The sequence below is a fragment of the Rutidosis leptorrhynchoides genome, unplaced genomic scaffold, assembly GCF_046630445.1.
Source record: "Rutidosis leptorrhynchoides isolate AG116_Rl617_1_P2 unplaced genomic scaffold, CSIRO_AGI_Rlap_v1 contig73, whole genome shotgun sequence".
In the NCBI taxonomy this organism is placed as follows: domain Eukaryota; kingdom Viridiplantae; phylum Streptophyta; class Magnoliopsida; order Asterales; family Asteraceae; genus Rutidosis; species Rutidosis leptorrhynchoides.
This window is the reverse complement of record NW_027266867.1, coordinates 51,824-72,399: the sequence shown is the minus strand read 5'-3', so window position 1 is coordinate 72,399 and position 20,576 is coordinate 51,824. Positions and strand designations below refer to the sequence as shown.

Below are 20,576 nucleotides of genomic sequence, written 5' to 3'. Positions count from 1 at the left end.
GATTACACTTGAGAAGAAGAGAAAAGTCCAGTTGTGAAAAGAAAAAACCTATACACGTTAGTTTAACTGAGTGCTTTTAAATTAACGGAAGTTTGAGAAATTAACGAACGTTATGTAAGAGCTAAGTGTTGAATGGGATTTATTTTTCCACACGTCATTTTCTAAAAAAGACCAACAAACCAACATCAAAATATCAACACATAAGTTTTATCTTAGAATTAAAGGTTTTTATGTACCAAACATGATTAGTTGTTAATGTAATTGTTGCATGTTATCTCGATTTGAGTTTGTAATTGGTGTTGGGAAATGTGGTGGAAGCTACTGAACCAATGAATAACTACTCACACTGATCAAACAGGTTGATTCAAAAAACAAAAGGTCCGTTAGAGGAGAAGCTCAACGAGTTGCGTCACCTTATCGAAAAATCAGACTGTGATCAGTTAAAAATCATCGGTGTCGAACAAAGGAGATGAAGCATGTGTTTGGTGGTGGCGACGAGCGGTGGTGGCTATCGGACTTGACGGCGGAGTGTTTAAGAGAGGAAGTGTCGGGTTGAAGAAGGTGATTGGGTTTTTTTTTGATTAATTAAGGAATAATGAAAACTAATTGAGGAAATTTTTTTAATGATGTGGCAGAGAGTGAACCATGTGGCAAATTTTTTTACATGTCATATGATACGTGTCATGATAGGATTGGTCTAATGTGCCATATAAAATGATCAATGTGCCACATAAAATGTTTTACGGAAATTGTTGTCATTTGACATTTTTTAACGGTGAAGAGATATGATTGTTTAACGTAATTGTCTAAAAGAGATATAATATTTCAATCTGAAAAAGGAAAGGTATTTATTTTAGCATAATACTCTAATAGGGATACAAAGTGTAGTCTTTCCAAAAAAAAATATTATACACATAATTTATTATTATTATTATGATTATTTTTTGCAGTTACATAAAAAAACCTATTGATGTTGCTTAAAAAAAATTGATGTTGGACTTTGTGTGGCAAATTATAAACACGTTGTACATATGATTTATTGAGCCCAAAACGTTTTCTACGCTCACAAGTCACAAGGCAAGTATCATGAATGGACGAGAAGGATAAAATTAGGGTTTATTAGATGTTAATAATGGTTATATTGTTATCCGACTCAAAAAAAAAACCTAGCATTAGTATACAATTGAGTTTGTTTTTTTTTTCTGAAGTTCATCGAGTTCGTTTTCCATCCACTCTTTTGTTTTCTTTTTGACCAAAATTTTTTTTTCATTTGTGTCTCATGGCAGAAAATCTCGCACCTGATTTTGATGGAGATTCTCTCTCGATTTCCTGTGAAGTCTCTGCTCCGGTTCAGGTGTGTGTCCAAACCTTTTTGCATCGAAATCGACAACCCTGATTTTTTTTGACGATTGAATAAGGTGGTGTTTTTTAGGAATATTAACCTTCGTTCTCCTCGCTGCCATTTTTACTTCCTCTCCCTCTACCCTTACTAGCCTTAGCTCCTCCCCTCCCTCATTCTTTCATAGCAAAAGAAAATCCAAAAACCTTAAATCTATCCTTCCCTCGGGTTCCATCGATTCTATCAATTCAGATTCGTTAATCTTTAAGCCTATAGCTACTACAACTTCTTCGGATATTGAAAGATGTAACGACATGATCCCAAGCCTCTTCCCTACCCGACATAACCTCTCAAGCAGAAAGCATTATTTTCCGGGACTTAAAATCCAAGCTTCCTCGTAACAGGTCCCTATCGGAAGCGATCGAAGTGACTAAGGATCTCATTATTCAAAGTCGTCGATCTTAATTTCCATTATTTATGATGCTTTTCTCTTAGAATGCTTGAGGTTTGATTTCTTAGATGTTTTATCTATAGCTTGGCTGCTGTGATAGATTGTTTGTCTCGCTTACTTCTTGGTATTATGATGTTGTCTCTTATTCGCTGCTATGCTTTTTGTTGCTACTCCTGGTTGGCCAAGTTTTGGTGGGTTCTTTGGTTTATGCATGCCCTGTTTCCTGGCCTTTGTTGAAGCTGAATGACCAGTTTTGATAATCTGCGAATTTTGGTGGGATACTTGTTTTCTGATGTTATCTTATTCTGCCTGGAAGATATTGAGTGTTCACATTTTGATCCCTAATTTTAGAGGCTGGCGCACTAAAGTTGAGGCTGAAAATGAAGTGTTTATTAAGAAGGATCGACTCTCTGGTTTTGTTTCTCTATTCTGGCGATTTTTGACACGAGAGTTGTGGATTCTATAGATGTAGCGGGAAGCTGCGCAAAAATTGAAGATAATGGATTGATGTGTTAGATTAATAGTTAATTAACTTCCTCTATTGTTTCCTCTTGTATTTGCTAGATGAGCTCCCTAAATCTTGAGACTACTCCTTTTGTTATCAAGGTTCGCCTCTTTCTGTAATCCGTAGCTAGTTTTTGGACGACACTCTCCCTTACGTATGGTTCTCGCATAGAGTTTTAACCGGCGGATCGGGAATAGCACATAAATGAATTAATAAAATCTAATTTATTATCAAATATATATATATATATATATTGTTGCGACAAAGAAGATGTGTGATCTATACTTCATTTGTCGCGTTTCCTAATTACTTGTCTCTTTTCCTACACAATAATACATAGAAAAAGTGACAAGTCAATCAAGGCTACCACCGTTTCGAATTATTTTTCACGTTTCCTATGCAAATTTAAAAAGTATATAGCACTATGAATTTTTCAATTATCTTCAACATTAAAAATTATTAACAATGTCATTTAGTTATAATTTTATTTCCAAGGCGCACCTAGTTGTTGCTAAAGTTTGACTAACTGGTAAGTTTAGTAGATTTTTACTGTGATGCAGTTATTCATAATTAGTAAATATTGGTGCGTTTTAAGATTCTATGTTATGCATATTTTATGGCAAGTGAAGTATGGAGCTTTGCTTGTTTCTTGTCAGAATTTCATTAGATGAGTTTCTGCATTTTTAATATTTTTAATAAAATATACTCATAAATGTCTAATGTTTACTCCCTAAAACTCACAAAAAAATAGATGTAGAGAATAAAAAATGTCATAATTAATTACTTTTTTTTTCTAATACTCTACAATCTACTCATAAAGGTCTAATGTGAACTCCCGAAAAAGTAAATGACCAGCCATAAAAAAAGTCATAATTAATTACTTATAATCTCGTTGTCTTGAGACTCCTACCTGTAAGTAAATATCTAACTAAATACCGGCGGGATCACTCGATATTTGCTATTTGCCAGATATTCATATTTTCTAGTTGCATTGGTCATTGGTGCCTTTTAAGTTTCTCACTTTCTTCCTAGTGATGGATGAGGATTAGAAGAGTATATAATACTATCTCCGTCCCAAATATGATATCTTCAATAAAAAAAGTGCCAGTTAGAGACGGAAGAAACGGGGGAGATTTACATGTTGCTTTCTTCTAAATTGTAGTAGAACATACGCTATAGTTTTATGTACAATATTAATTACTAGAAGTGATCGATGAAGCAATTGCTTCGAATTAATATTTCTTATTTCGAGCTTTATATCAACCTTATTAAATTTCAATGCTTGCTTAGATCTATATATAAATTCCACAACCTAAAAGACACAAATAGCTATTGAAACTCAACTCAGATTTAACTATAATATCATACTAATACTATCTCTATTTCACAATTGATATTTTGAGTTTTATTGACATGTATAATTAATTAATTAGATGTATTAATGATATTTTTGTAAGTAAAAAAAGAATTCAAACTTTCCCAAATTGAACAAAACAACGTGCATAGCTTAAAAATATTTTATTTTAACAAAATACTCTCATTATATTTATTAATTGTCACTAAAATTCAAAACATTAACAATTGTGAAATGGAGAGAGTAATAAATTAAGAGGGATTAGAAAAACAAATCACATGTGCATTACAAAGATATTTATTGTGTACATCAATTTTAACTGAACTTAATATCTACTCTCTATTTCTCTTAAAAATTCTCTGAAAAGCCATCTGATATCTGAAAAACTATTCCTTCGTTCCCAAAATAGTGGTCAATTTAGACATATTTTTACCTTCCTAGTAATCATGAAAAAATGAAAACCAAAAGAATAGAATGGGAAATTATAAATACAAAATTTTCCTGAAGCAACTGTTTGAGCTTCTATATACTAGAGAAAATAATATCCTCCAATTTACCACTTTGTTTGATAATTGAAACTTGGAAGGGTTACCCTCTGCGGACCGTATATTTATGATACTTACAACATGGACACCTGCAGCCATGCATTAATGGCCTGGTCCCCTGCGGCTTGGCCCGGAATAAGCTTTGACGATATGGAAATTACCATGTATAGATGGTCGATGATCGTGGAGATGTCGTCTCGAACCTTCAACGTTGACGGAATAGGAAAGCAAAAGAAAGAAGATGAAGATAGTAATGACATTAATAAAAGCAAACACATGAAGGAAACATTGGAACCTCATTGAGATGGAGTCGTTAGTTTTGTAATCTATTATGGAGTAGGTTGTTGATATAGAGAAATAGCGATCAGGTGCTATATATATATAGAGAGAGAGAGGTGAGAAGGGCATTGGTCTGAAAATATGAGTTGAATTAATTGACATTAATTAATAATTTTGAAAATAAAAGATCTCATACATATTTCACGAAGACGTGTCAATTTAGTCATATATTTTAATATATAGATGCAATATTACTTGTAACCAAAACAAGTCAATGGCAATGCATTCTTCAATTCTACATATTCAACCGATATGAATTGTATATATTTGAGTTTCCTTCATCACCATCCTCACATATACTATAGAATAAGATTTTGAATAATTAAAAATGGAGTTGATATCCTTTGACAATTGAAAAATTGATACCAGCGTGAGCTATATGGAGCGAGTCAAAGAATGTGTTTGGTGTTGAATCACTTTTATTAGTTTGTTCATCAACTTTCTGAAATGTCAAAACAGATTAGGATTTGAATTGCAACTTTATTGACCCATAAATTAAGTAAAGTTTTTGCTCCTTTATTCCCCGACTAAACCTACTCCCACAACACACATGCCAAAATATATCCCTTTTATCTCTTTTCACATCACACCTTTTTAGCTACTCTCTCTTGACATCTCAATATAATAAAAATGAAAGCCCTTGTATGAAGCTTTGCTCCCATCCTACAATCAAGGAACCGAATAGTCAATTCAATACAAAACTATTTACAACTGCACGAAAATAAGCTATTTCCAAAGGTTCAAGCAATTTATTCGAGTCGAAACGTAATATATACACCAATACTCTAATGGAATTGAAGAATAGACATAGTTCTCTTATATGCTGCAAAAGTACATTACCTCATAAATTATCTGGTAGTGTTTCTCTTGTAGCTGACCATTGTCATAGTAGAAGCAAGTTATTAGATCCTCAGTCACTATAAACGCCACATGAATTGTGTGAAATACTTTTGGCTGCATAAATTTCAGAGGAAATAAAAATTTGTTAATGAAATCTTATTTGAGATCAACAAAGAAAAGATAAAATGGATTGACATTATCATTTGCAAAAAAAAATAAAAATACGGATCATATAAAATTGTATTACAAGAGTTAGAAAAATAAGATTTAACCTTCAGAAGAAAGTCAACATTCCTTGAAGCTTTTGTCGTTCTAATGTTATTTCATTACACCTCCAAATCGATTGAGCCACCTCTGATAGCAACTATTATGAAAGTTCGAAGCTTCCTCTATACATTTCACCAACAGATGCCTAGAAGACAAAAAATATACCGGATGAAAAAAATTCAAACACATCTTCCAAGAGTGCATTTATGTGCCATGGGGAATCAATGCTTTCTTCAAGGCCTAACTGGTTTACAAAATATAATAATCACCAACAAACTAGTAACAGACAGCCAACTATGCCAATGCTAATACATCACTCTTTGTTGTAATTCCATATTAGTAAATGGAATCTTCAATAGTCAGTGTCCCCATTAATGCATACAGTTCTATGCAAGAACCAAAAATTATGTTGTACTAACCTGAAGGTAAGGCAAGACGATATTATAAATTTCCAAAAAGAATTTCGACTTTGACACGAGCCTGCAGCATGTAGAAGTTCTCGTCAGCATTTTCTAGTTTTAAAATATCAAGCCATTGGTTAGAGAATGTAAAAGGTTAATCCAAATTAATAGTTTCCCCATCAAATCATGTTCATAGAAGGGTAAATCAAAAATCTAGTGTCCATCTTAAGGGCGTTAACACACCCACCCATAGCCCAAACACGAGTAAATTTCAAAAGTTGAAATCATGGAGAATAGAGATATCTTGCAAGAAAAAAGTCTTGTGAGGGAAATCTTCACTAGCAATGCAAACGTACCTTCTAAGGATACGAAAGCAAACATAGATCTCTTCAAGATCAGTTTCTATCTTAAGCTTAATAAACTGCTGTAGAAGCTCAGAGAAAGTGTGAACTGCTTCGTCCCAACCATTACAACTCGTTTCCAAAACATCAACGGATTCGGAAATCATCCATTGTAATATTGGAGATAAATTTCGACTAGATCCTGATTTGTAGTACAGCTTGGCAAAACTGTTAAAGATCATGAAATCGCTGGATGTGAATCTATCAACCCATTGCGGAGGATTTCCAATCCAGAGATTGTCGTTCACATTGCAATCCATTGATGCAGCCTGGTCAAATGGTTTTTCAGTTTCGCTAGGAGGACCAGAGGCAATAATCTGAGGGCACTCTGGCTGTCTATGGGTAGGAAGTAGCTTGAGAATGTCATGTCTCACTTCTTCGGGTAATTGTTCTAACACTGAAGCATCTACTTGACTTAAAGATGAAGGAACCAAATCTTCTCTATCAAGAACCGTTTTGTGAAGAGTATCACTGCAGGATCCCATTGCAGGAATAGAAGTTTCCAATTTTTCTTTAGCTGCTATCTGTTTTAGTACAAAGACATGAATTCAAGCAATGAAGGGTTATGTTGATGTCTATTTATGAATAAAATAAAATAGATCAACTTTGAAAACTCTAATAACTGAATGAACAAGGTCCAAAATGTAGTTTGATTATTCATTCCAGAAATGTTTTCCCCATGTGATATTATATCAGACTACCTAACTCCAAGAATGCGATTGGTGAAAATTGACTCAATAAATTATACGCTCTCATATAATCATAGCTTCACATAAAGATTTGGTACATGCTTAAAACTAAAAACATGTTGACTGAGCCACTCATCTATCATCTTTGTTTTTAAAACAAATGTGTAAATGGAAAGTTACCTTAAATTCTAATGGTTTGATGCTTGCAGTGCCACCTTCTAATTGTTGTGGAACTATGCAAGACGTACTGCCAACATTTTCAGCTTTTCCTTTCTTCTTATCAATAAAATCATTTAACTTCCCACCATAGGTTTCATTTAATTCTGCAAACAGTTCTGGAGGAAGACTCTGCAGAACTCCCATATCAAGGTGACTTATAGGCGGCAAACCCAAAACCTGTTGACCATCCTCATTGGATTGAGGACTGTCCATATGACAGGAACCTGATGATCCAATAATTCCCTTTCTCTTGATATCTGTTCAAGGCACCAAATTAGTAGGACCAACATTACACGGCCCTTCAATAACATTTCAACAAAACCCCATCACATACCAGTATTAACCCTATTGTTGGTAGCGTCATTTGCATTACACTGGTCTTTGCTTTCTGAAGCGGACAAAAGCCAAGACTTCATTGAGTTTCTTTCAACCCCTACAAAACAAAAATGGAAATTGAGAAAAATCGGCATCTCAGGCATAATAAGAACTGAACAAAGGGGCAAACCATTTCTAGTTTAAGGAATATAAAACAAACTAAAGTCACAAACAAGTTACTTACAAGTACAATTTAAGTCAAATAATAAATACCTTTATTAGAAGTATCAGCATTTTCTAGTTTGGAAACTTGCAAGCCGACACCACGAATTTCCTTAACATCTGGGGGATGAAAACATTAACGAGTTATTCAGAAAACCTAACTTATTAAGTGTTCTACCACAAGAATCTTTAATTAATCATCAAACTTAACTTCATATTTATGAAGATGGGTGAGGCAAAAACCAGTAAATGGGATTCATAATTAAAAACAGGTCAAGAAACAATCAGATACATCAAATAACATAAGACAAAGAACATTCCAGATTGATAGAGGGCTCAAATTACATAGACTCAATTTTGAACTGAAAAGGAACAGAAAAATAAATAACTTTTGGCTCACATTACCCAGGTGGAAAGACACAAAGAGCTGCTTCGTCGTTCTTTGTATCACTTCAACATCATCAGTAGCTATGGGAACCTATTACAATTTAAAACATAAATCACCATATATCCATGTACAAGTGCCAAAAAACTGACGATGAAAATACCCTTTTCTTTGTATATTTGCTATATGGAACCAAGCAATAGTAAATTATTGTTGATCTGTTACCGTTGCAGAATGGCTCAGATTTTCACAGTCTCCACATCCCATATACTTAACCGGCTCTTGAGCATCTTTTCTTCTTTTCTTTATCTATATAAGAGAATCAATGCACACCAATAAATATCTACATTAGTTCATAAAATAAAGGATGAAAACCAGTGAAATAAATAAATGAGGCATATTTGCTTAAAATTAGGAAGAATGCCAAAGTGACGCACACCAGCATTCAGTCATTTTTAAAGTTTTAAACGAGTTAATAGAAGAAATTATGAATCTCTGGAAAACACAATCTGCACCATAACAGCCCCCTAAATTCAGTTGGTTATATTGAAAAAAAAAGACATACCTTCAGGGTAAAAGTGCGGCCTCGCACTCCACATCCCTGCAACCGTAAGGATACTTCCTTGCAAAGGTCGAAGAGGAAACATTGACTCTGCAATGACAACCATTTAACTGTTTAGTCACCATAATAAGTACAAGAGCAGTGAAAAAGCAAGGATGTAGAATATCAACATGTTGTAAATCCCGGAATCTGACGCCCCAATTAACTTCTGCACCCACAGACTTGCTCTCCTGCAATTAACTAATTCCTATGAGAAGTAGAAACAATAATTGAAAATGTACAAGAAAAGAATAAGTGAAAAAGCTAAAATGAATGTAAATGGTTCATTGCACAGAGAGATTAAATTTGATTTCGTAAATGGATCTGCAATAATGTCAAAATAACATCCATATTCTGCTAATTGAAACAATCAGTCAAGAATAAGATTATAACCTTGAAATCCAACACCCGAGTTTTATATAATAACTAGGGAACGAAACTAATTATTTCCCGTGCATTATAACATCACAGTCCACTTCAAAACCTAAAATTGTCTATCAATCATCACTGTTTTCCGGACAAAAGAAGTCCTCCGACTGTAATGCTGACTTAACCTAACGGACATTAATAGTTGAATACCATGTTCAAACAAATAGTGATTCTAGCTACGACAAATAAAAGGTAGCAGTGTCATGGTGTCTGTCAAAGTGGAATCAGGGAATAATGCTCCCCAGCCAAATACCGATGCCCTTGGTTACTTACATCAAACAGATTCTGAGGAAAATGGAAGGACGAAAGAAAGAAAGAAGCCCATGTATAAGCAAGAATGTAAGCAAGCAAATGAACAACATTAATCAGATAAGAAAAACCACAGAACCAGCCATGAAGTTTGACAAAGTCTTGCAAGTGCCAAACCTGAATAATCCAACTAACCGATTGTCAATTCCTCTACAGTAATTCCACAGCATCTCACCAGTTTTAGTTCCAAAATCCTTTTGAAGGGAATCCTGTAGACATAAAGAACTATACATTTAATACATCTACCAGTACACAATTTACAAAATATGATACGCTATGGCTAATAATTTCATGAAAACAATAGCAAGAAACAAACTTCCTAAATCCCAACTGATTAGCAGATACAAGTTAGCAATCAAAATTTGATTCACATATTCATTCTCTCTTTCTATCCTGAAGCAGCCGAATCCAAAGTTCATACTCCTCACCAATTATAGATAGTTCCATGTAAAACAGAAATCAATAATTTGGAAGAGCTGAATCCCAAGTTCATACTCCTCACCAATCACAATTTGTTTAAATCTCATCAGAAGTATACAGGTTTAGAAATTAGAAATTTCCATATGATATAATACAAGAAAGTTCAGAAATTTCATCTTGTGATCATCTGCAGCTCTTTCGATCTCTAACGAAACAAATCTATGTTCTGGCCATAACATACTTGCACCAGTATTTTTATATTCTGTACTATTTGAAAATATTACCTCCGTTACCCAAGGAAACAGTAGGAAAACTAAGCCAAGTAACAGAATAACCAAGACATTGGAAGTAAAGTGATTGACCATATCCTGAAACTAGATGAAGCTAAGAATTTTAGGAAATCAGGCATTAAATAAGAAATAAGACCTTGGAAAACATGCGTAACTGTCCACAAGTCCAAACGTTTCGTAGCTTCAACTTCTCTTCAAGAACGTGCCCTATTCCTGGAAGTGCCTTTATTGGAAGTTGATTTAAGTATTCATCCACCTGGCATGGCCACAACTTCAGAAAGTAAGCAAGCATTTTAAGAACATAACTTGACAAGTTAACGTTAATGAAAATAACAATTTAACTGCTCCGTAAATCATCCACCTTGATGTCCAGAAAAACAGGGGTCGTGTATGTCATTCTGGCATTACCTCTGAAGTGTTACGTGGACAGTAGAAAAAATGCAATACGGCACACTTATTAAAACATTATTGACTAAGACTTCGCGAAACAACTAAAGAGGGTTTTGCAATATAGACATAAGAAACTGCCAGCAGCAAATTCCAGACAATAAAAACTTACATTACTTTGAAACAAATCAGCTTATTAAATTGTAGGAACAATGAGGGTAGCCAATGTATACTGAAATTTAACAGTGAGAAATGCTTGGAGATGCTGTGTTCTCCATGCTTGCCTTCTGTTGAGGGATACAACATTGACCGTTGGGTTTCGCAGTTCTAGTGGCAAGACGAGACATTAGCATATTCCCAGATATCCCAGCACTGGCTGTGCATCCCGTGGTATCAAAAATCTCTTTCTTTATAGCAGATGCCAAAAGCTCAGGATCTTTCCCTTGTCGATCTGTCACATCCAAATATGCCTCATCACAGCTTATGGCCTATATTCAAAGAAAATAACTACATTAAAAGGATTAAATTGGAAATAAATGAGATGAAAAAGTATAAGGATTTCACAGAATGACCTGGACTTTCTTGCAGTGCTTGTGTAAAATGTCATAAAACTGGTCAGCAACCTGCATAATTACACAAAATATCGGAAGGAGCTTAATTCAATCCATTCCACAACTGGAAACAAAATAACCAAGTATTAATTCTAAACTATATGGGATCAGATACACGGATCCCTTTTCTCATGAAAGTAATTAAATCGTTGAAAACAGTAAAACCACAAGAAAATAGAATCACTCTTGCCTCCCCGTATGCATCAAAGTGATATGGAAAAGTGACAAGGTGGGGACAAAGAGCCTTGGCATCTCTGACAAACATTCCAGCCTTAACTCCTAGATACGAAATAAAGCACGAGTTAGTTACAAAATTGAAACCTTCATAGCAGATGTAAAACGGATTGAGATGCAGATGACTATGTGAAATACCCACCATAATCTCGAGCAGGATAGTTAGCAGAGGAAATCTCAGAAGTTCCTTTTGGGTTATCTGAATGGCAGACAGCAACAGGTTTATCCTGTAATTCTGGGCGTTGTCTGATGACCACCGAGACGAAGAAGCAGTCCTGGGGTAGTATATACAGACATGTAAAGGGGAAATTAGAGGAAACTAATTATATTGGAAATCATTTTTGAAACCTCATTTAATCAACGGATTTCTCCTCTTAAATTGAAAAAATGTTTGAAATGAAAATCATTTTGCAAAGAGAGGGAGTCAATACAAAGCGTCTTTCAAGAGTCAAGAATACACAAATTACCATGTCAATATGGATAATGGTCTTCCAAATACTAGCAAGACCATCCAAATTAGAACCAGAACACTTAAACCCATTATTTACAGATTGAAAACGTTTCCGATACCGATTCCTCCATGTTCCAATGAAGTGCAGCCTTGAACTCTACAATTACAAAACCTCAGTCAGGGTTACTAGTTTAGCCCATGTAAGGTTCTTAAGAATTAAAAGAATATGACGACCCAAAATTACGCTTTCCACTGAACAAGCATCATGGTAATAGCAAAAAGTGTTTTTCTCTTCAGTGACTTCCATCAGAAGTAGCCAATGATTTATCATAAGTGATTCAATAAATTTGCTAAAATGGCATTTGTCTCAAGAAATATTATGACATCTATACCATACCTTAAAGTAATTTTCCACAAAATTTGGATCATGAAGAGTGGAATGATGTTGGTTAGAGGTCCCAACAACAGTCAAACTAGAAGATGCTTTCACACTTTGATCGTCCATCCAATAACTGCTAACAGGAGCAGGAGGTTGTCCAGGACAAGACTCAATTTCGTTTATCGTGTTTCCATCATCTGTCATGAACTGCTTACCGTGTTTTACCTTTTCTACTTCACAACTTCTGCCACTAGAATTACAAGGAACCTCAATCATTGTTGCGTCAGAGTTTTCAAGGGCAAGAATATCATCAATATTTCCACTAACTTGATCCCCATTTTCCATAGAGCCGCCATCCTCTGATGAATTTGTATTCAATAATGTGCCACCTTTCAAGGATAGATTCTCAGTTTCGAGTCTTCCGGGAATCCAATGTTCTTCCGATTCTCGCCCTTTACATATGTCGGCAAAGTTTGCTGTTGTATTGTGCAATGAAGGAACACTGATTGAAGGCTTTACTTGACAAGTTACATCATTTAAAGTGTCTTCACAGACAGCAGATCCTTTTGAAGTAAAGAATTCAGACAACCTTGGCTGATTATTAGCGAGCTGGTCAAGCTGGTAAGGGACCCCTAAATGAATGGAAGCCGATGAAATTATTTCCTCATTTTAAAGGTAGGAAATGCGACTCCACAGTGGAAATATAGAGACACAACATAGAGTAATTGATGAACAGTGCATATAATTATAGCATATATCATACAATCCAATGAAGATCAAGTGATTTAACAGTAGACAGGAACTTACAACTCAAAAGTTTATTTGCAGAAACACAATCCAAAATCCATGTCGGCTTCACAACAGGGAGTCCACGACTAAAAGACCTGAATTATAAATACCAAATATAAGAATCAAGTGAAACTAAATTAAATATACTAGTTCAATTCATAATACTGCAAAACATGAACCTCAGATTTTTAACTTTGCTGTCAGGGAGATTGCTGCAGATAATATGTGTTACGCGACACTTGGAGAAATAATTCTCATAGCGCCCACCGTGACTGAACATGTATCCTCTCAGTTCCTGAAGCAGCCAATATCGAGCAAAAATGATCATGACTAAACAGAAAGGTAAACTTGCCTTTAATAGTAACAATTTAACGAATATCCATTTTTCCAGTTGAAAACAAAATATTCAAACTCCAGAAAATCAATTAACAAGTAAAACCTTGTTGGAAAAAGTTATCCCTTGTAAAGCATTAGCAACTAAACCACATCGAAATCAAGAATTCCTGCTAGTGAGATAAACCTGACTAGATGGAATTGTGAAACCATCAACAAAGATAGAAACTCCATAAAATATAGGCTTCCCAGAATTGGAACCACAATGTGAAGCCTCAGCATCGAACTGGCTATGAAGTTTCCGATTCTTCACATCCATGTAACTGAATAAATTGAAGCCGTCACTCAATCAAAACTCAAATAATAGTGAAATAAAAATGAAATTACAAACACTTACACTCAGATAATTAAAATTTCCAGGACTATCAAGAACCACCCAAATTCAATTATCATTTCATGTCACGCCAAATGTGAACCATTACAATTCGATTGCATATGCACACAGAGAGAGAGTACCTGCCGAAATCGGAGAAGGCAGGTTTACGAAAGGATGAGGATCGAGAAGAGGATCGAGAATTGGCTCCCCAAGCCATGCCAAGAGTTTGTTGGTTGGGGCTACTCTTTTTGTTCCTCTTGTTGTTGGTGGAGGGATTAGAATTGAAGCTTCTCTTCGAGGAAGATGCTGATTTTTTCCCAGAATCCGAATTAGCGGTGCGAGAAGAAGTAGAATCCAAACTCATTTTGCTTATCAGAAAGTGTAGATGAAACTGGAGTTTCAAAATGAAGCGGCGAAAGCGTTTACCAGTAGTATTTTATAGCGGCGTCGTGTCGTGACTCGTGCGTCAGCATTAGATTCTGTATTTCTTTTCTTTTTTCCTTTTGCTTTTTCTTTCACGATTTTGATCAATGATCAGATTCATTGAACCGATCACATTGACCGGATCAGGTGGAGTTTGACTACGGCAAATTTCGATTCATTAGAAAGTTCGAACTGGCCTGTGGCTTTCTTTTTTTTTTCTCCGCGAATGGGCCCATGGTCTTGAAACTTTGCAAAACATTTCAAGAAAAGAATACTGTAAGGTAATGTGGTATACGGTGAGTGGTAACGAGACAATAATATTTTTCCGATATTTGAACATGAATTTAACTAACAATTTTTTTTCTAACAAACAATCACTAAATTTCAAATAAAATTATATCTACCGTATAAAATTCCTGACGTGTTATCAATCTTCTGTTAACTCGACCCAATCATATTCACATATAATATATGTGATTTGGTGATTTAATATAGAGGATTAGAATAAAATATTAGGGGCCAAACAATCATCACAACCTTCGGCAACTTTATCCGATTCGATTAATATTCGACCCGATCCAATTCGTCCTAAAACGAGTATGTACAATTTTTTTCTATTTTTTTCTATGATTTCATCAACTGCTTCACTGATTTCGACAATAAACATGGGTTTCATGATTTATAATCTCTAATTATAATTTAAACAAACAAATTACGAATCCTAAAAATAAAATCAAGTCGAGCAACTTCGTTCACCGTAGAGCAACACGTTTTGAGGAGCGAGGCCCGACTTGAACAGAAGTAAACGGCCACGTCGCCGACAGAGGTGTTTCAGTGACAGACGTCGTCGGTGGTAGGGGGGTTTGTAATTGTTGATCGTGAAAGTGGATCCGATGAGGTTATCAAAATTTTCGAAGAAAGACCACTCACTCTTATAACCACCTCCGTCGCCGTTGTTGTATCCGCCGTCACCGGCCAACATTCCTTGTGCACATGCAATGTTGACGGCGGTCAAGACGACGCCTGAGGAGTAGTGGCGGTAGTCGACTCCATCATAAGAAGCAGAGTGAAATATGATGCCATCTAGGTGTTTTCTAGATCTGGTCAAGGCCAGTTTAGTCAGATACAGTTACGAACCGATCTTGATCTAGTTTTTTTTTTCTTTAGCTTGATTAACGAACTGGTTAATGAGTCCACGTCATCAGCACTTTACACCATGTGTCAAGTTTTTTCATCCACTTCTCCTGTACGTCATTAACTTTTTGTCCATCTCATCACTTTCAATCGGCCTTGAACTGGTTTTGTACAAGTCCTGTTCCGGTTCAAGGATCGTGTTGAAATTTGTTTGTTGGTGCCACGTGTGTATAGATGTCACATAATGCCACGTGGAATGGTCAATAGAAGATTGATGTCACAGATGTATATATAGTTTAACTAGTGTAGTGGAAAATCCTTCGATCTGCCTGAATCCGGCTTGACAAGTAACTTAGTCGAACAATATGTTCGGTCCACACAGTCAGCCGACCAAACTCGACTAACTGCATAAAGAGTCTCGAAACAAAACGGCTTTTTCGACTGATTTTGTGGACCAAGAGATATTCTCCATTAAGAGTTCTACCTTAAATAGAAAATCATAGAAAATGAAATCCCTTAATCATTGAGACACTCTCCTATACAGATACACAATACCCAAATGACCTTAGCTCACAAATGATCACAAGAACTTCTCGAATGAGAGAAGTTTTATCAAACTATTCGACAGCTACACACCACTGGACCAAGATCTTGTGGTGAGCCTTATTAGTCCCGTTTAAACGTAGACGCTTTTCCGTAACTGCATCCATATTTTCTCATCTTATTTTATAGGTTCTGATCATGCTGACGTACTACATTAACCTTTTCATCATCGAGATTTTTTTGATCACAATAATAAAAATATAATGATTAAAAATATGTGCTTGTTAAAAAAAATCGCCAAATATAAATTTGTGAGCTAAATTTCATTTTTAGATAAAAAAAATATTATTATTATGTTCTCACTTGTCGTGGAGCGGAAAAAATATACTCCATAGAATAAAAAAATGTCAAATTTTATCGACATCACGGATTCACTGGTCGATTTATACTAACTTCTTTTAAAACATTTGTGAACTTCAAAATTAGACACAAATCACCATTTTGGCACGACGCGTATAAGCGCGCAGCATCTCTTATGAAAGACAAAGATAACAAGATTCCACGCCATGCAGTCTTGTAAGTTGTAGTCCATGCAAAAATAAAAAATGCTACTAATTAACATTGTTTAAATTGCATATCTGTGTACAAATATTCATATCCACAAATTAAACCTCAAAATAATCATAAAAATGTGGAAAATTACAAAACACGTTAATGAATGCAGACAATTCTGAAACAATATTCACACAATTAATTAGCACCACTAGTTAGATAATACAATTTCTATCGAAATATACAATATTTTCAATTTTAAATTTATTTATTAATTTATGTATCCACATATTATATATTTATTATATATAGATTGATAAATAAATTTAAAAAATAAAATTTGATACGGAAAAAGTATTTACAAATTCGTCCTGCATATGGCCTAAGTTTCATTCCCAAATTATTAAGTTGGCAAATTTCGCTTTGAGCTAGCTTTTAAAAGCGTAAATACCCCTCCTTTTCTTATTAGCAATGTAATTCTTTTTTTCTTTTTTCTTTTTAAACTTAATTGGACCTTTACCTTTCAAAATTAAACTTTCAAAGTGACGACTAATTTAATTAATTAATGAGACCATTCTTTAGTCCTCATACTCGATTTAAGCTTAACAAATTAGTTACGATTAATTATATAGATGAAATCTCGACCTCTAAAGTTTTATGCGATCACTTTGAAGAACGATTAAAAGTGAAATTATCTGAAGCACTAGTTTAGCTAGGTTAGCAATGAGAGTATATTATTCCGAAAAAACCGCTCCATTAATTTAAGATTTTAGCGTGACGTACGTGTATGCAGCAGACACATAAAATCTATACACAGTTGTCAAAAATAAAACCTACCAACAAACTGCGGTTGATCTAAATACACACCCTTAAAATCACATAAAAATTCAAAAAAGTCGCATAGAAAACGAAACGCATTACATTAATAGATGCAAATGGGAAATATATATATTATATATATATATATCAATCTCACTTGCAATTTAGGACCACTAATTTGATAACTGTTCCTGATCGTTCGTGCATGGCTTGCGTTATCCCAAGTAGGCAGATTTATCCACACATGTTCCCTCTATAAAATCCATACATGCTCGAAAAAAAAATTTGCTCACATTCTCTCAGATTCCAAACACCTTCACAAACTAACAAAATTGAGAGATGATGGACATTTGGTCATGGATATGTGAGCTTCCTAGCCCAAATGAATGGTCGTCCGTGTCAGACCCACCTTTCATGACCTTCCAACTGGCGAGTTCAACTCAGTGCACTGTTAATCTCATTCTCACAAGTCCCCCGACGACCTAGTAACCTTCACGGTTAGTTTACAAACTCCAAACTCACCATCAAAGACCATCTGGGTATCCGACACGTGTCCACTTTCTTCAGACAAACCCTACCTCCCTTTGTTTCTCCAACTTCTCCATGAAATCATTTCTCACGCGCCTGTTGCACACCGGAAGCAGCGCGTGCACCAGACAATACTCGCAGCTGCTAAAACTCAAGCCCGAGCCGATTTCGTGGATCATGGACTCGCACTCACCGGAATCCTTCTCGAAATTCTTTGACTTGGTATTCCTCACGCGCTTGTTCTTTCTATGTGTATTTCAAGCGCCAAGTCAAGTCGGGTCCTTCTATTTTGACTCTCTATACGGTCCTAACGTCGAGTTGCTGTCGAGTAAGAACCACACACCTGTCCTAAAAACATTTTTAGTTACCGTTGGTGTTGACATTGAGCTTTCGTTTATACGGACTTTAGGTTATATTTTGTCCAAATGGCTCATTTTTAGACAAACAGTTAATGTCGGGTTACAAGCTTTGTTGAACCCATTGCCACGTCATCGATATGGATTTTGTTACGGCATGGAGGCTCATGGTTACTGGATTTTAAAGGGCAGTGTACCTGTCCATGCAATGAAAGTTATACGGTCTAGTGAAAAAATAAACAAATTTCCTGTTTTGGAACCAAAGGAGTCTATCCTTAGATACGTCTTAGCACACCAGCAACTCGAGGCAGTTATTCAGTTGGAATATTCGGTTCGATTCGACAACGATGGGTTCATCCAGGTGAATGCACGTGTCGACAATCTACGACTCCACGTAGCAAGGCTAGGATTTAGTGGTGGTGGTGAACAAGATGAGGAAGATTTGGAATTAGGTGAGGAAATGTATTTTCCTTCTAGAATTCGGGTATGGGTCGGACCGGATATCGGTTCGAATTATGTATCCGGGTTGAGTTTGGGCCGGTCCACAAACAACGAAGATTGTGAAGTAGAAATGCAGAGGGTGTTGAAGGGTGATTTTGGAAAAGCAAAAGTTCCTCAAGTGAAAACTAGATCAAGGATGTCTACAAGGACGAAAGTCAATAACTGGAGATGGGACCAAGATGCCGAAGGAAACGTTGCCGTTTTCGAATCCGTACTGTGCGACAACGTGTCGGGTCACGAGATAGCCACGTGGAGAGAGACTACTGCTGGTGGTGGTGGGTTTAGGAATAGGTACAATGGAGCTAATAGACACTTTAGTAAAAGTGGTGGATTAGTGTTTGCTAGAGATGAGTATGGGGAAGAAATATGTTGGAGACTAAATAAAGAGATGGAAGGGAGCGTGCTTAAATGGAGGATTGGAGGACAAGTTTGGTTGACTTATTGGCCTAATCATGTTAAGAGTTCTTTTTTTGAGACAAGATGTATTGAATGGTGCGATGAAGTTGATTTGCCACTTATTCCGCCAAAATAATACTTGTATTCTTAATAAGATTTTGAGTTTCAATAACTACGTACTATACCATGTATTTGAAAATAATGTATATTTTGACTTTAAGAAAATGATATATATATTTTATTCATCAAACATCTAACCATATTCTCCCATGAATTATATGTACATTGTATTCATGCATGCACACATTATTCATGCATGTCCATAAATCTATAAAAACTAGTTCAAAGAGCGAAGATTATTCATGAAGTTATAAGTGATTGATTGAAGTAATCTTCTTATGTATGAAACTCAACACACTTCAACATATCCAGACCGTAACCTAGCTTTAATACATATCATTTTAAAGTTTGAAATGATTATGATAAAAATTCACGGCCCAACACAACCTAATTAAAAACTAATTTAAAGATTAAGAATTGTCCATAAAGTGATTATTGATTTTTTGAAATGGATATCGTTGGTGTAAGACTCAAGCTGGAGTATTATACTACTATTAATTATGTAGCAATCATTTAGCTACTTTAATTAAGGTGTAATGGATAAAGGTATAATTTGGCATTTATTTTTGTCATATGTATGTTTCAATGTATTCATCACCACCAAGACTAATATTTGGCTTGAATAGGGTGGGGCTAAATCCACCAGATTTAATGTTTTTTTGACTAATTTATCCTGTCTTAATTAAACTCTTAAAATTCTAATTATTATCAAATACGCAGCAAGAGGGAAATAAAATTATTTTGGACTTTCCTGCTTGTTCATACCATTGACGATTTAGGTATACCTTTTATTTGTCTCTTCTATTCAATTGTGTTTTAACTTGATAACATGATTTGTCGTCCTTTTTTATAAGCTAGGTTCATCATATTTGTGTGCTGTGAATCTGTGACTGATTGGTTGAAAAGCGTAACGATTGGCAGTATTGGTGCCAAACGAGAGTGACGCCATATAGCTCAGTGTGTTTTTCTTTACAATTTATTATAATTGTCTTTCAAACCGCACTTTCTAGTTGTAAAGTTTTAAACCTTTTTTTTAAGCATGATTTGAGTTTTGCTTAGGCAAAGAAAGATGCAGTATATTTTATCTTTTAAAATAGTACTTCCTTGAGCACAAATCGTATTTTTTTTTTTGAGCCAATAATAATAGTCAATTTATTTTTCCATTTGTTCATCTATTAATCATTATTAATCATGTGGTTCGAGAACTTTTAATTTATAAGTAACAAATTATATTGTCGCAGGATCCCTTTCCTGGAAAGATCCATCGGCATGGCAGAATGGGGAATCCGATCGTCTAATATGAGATTTGAAACTAGAGAAGAA

General features: G+C 35.2%; 2 protein-coding genes across 2 annotated transcripts; one reads left to right on the top strand and one right to left on the bottom strand.

Moving 5' to 3' along the window:
- Positions 1–5,740: 5,740 nt before the first annotated feature.
- Positions 5,741–14,245, bottom strand: LOC139885055 (DNA repair protein REV1). The gene is given in 22 exon segments (XM_071869005.1): positions 5,741–5,785; positions 6,060–6,120; positions 6,398–6,966; positions 7,312–7,607; positions 7,685–7,783; positions 7,939–8,007; positions 8,293–8,365; positions 8,498–8,581; positions 8,838–8,924; positions 9,005–9,074; positions 9,729–9,820; positions 10,458–10,577; positions 10,993–11,196; positions 11,281–11,331; positions 11,510–11,598; positions 11,696–11,828; positions 12,021–12,161; positions 12,402–13,015; positions 13,191–13,267; positions 13,352–13,467; positions 13,693–13,828; positions 14,022–14,245. Coding segments are annotated over 22 exon segments (3,450 nt in total).
- Positions 14,246–17,694: 3,449 nt separating this feature from the next.
- LOC139885053 (uncharacterized) lies at positions 17,695–19,269 on the top strand. Its single transcript, XM_071869004.1, is given in 3 exon segments — positions 17,695–17,781; positions 17,823–17,990; positions 17,992–19,269. Coding segments are annotated over 3 exon segments (1,533 nt in total).
- The last annotated feature ends 1,307 nt before the right edge of the window (positions 19,270–20,576 follow it).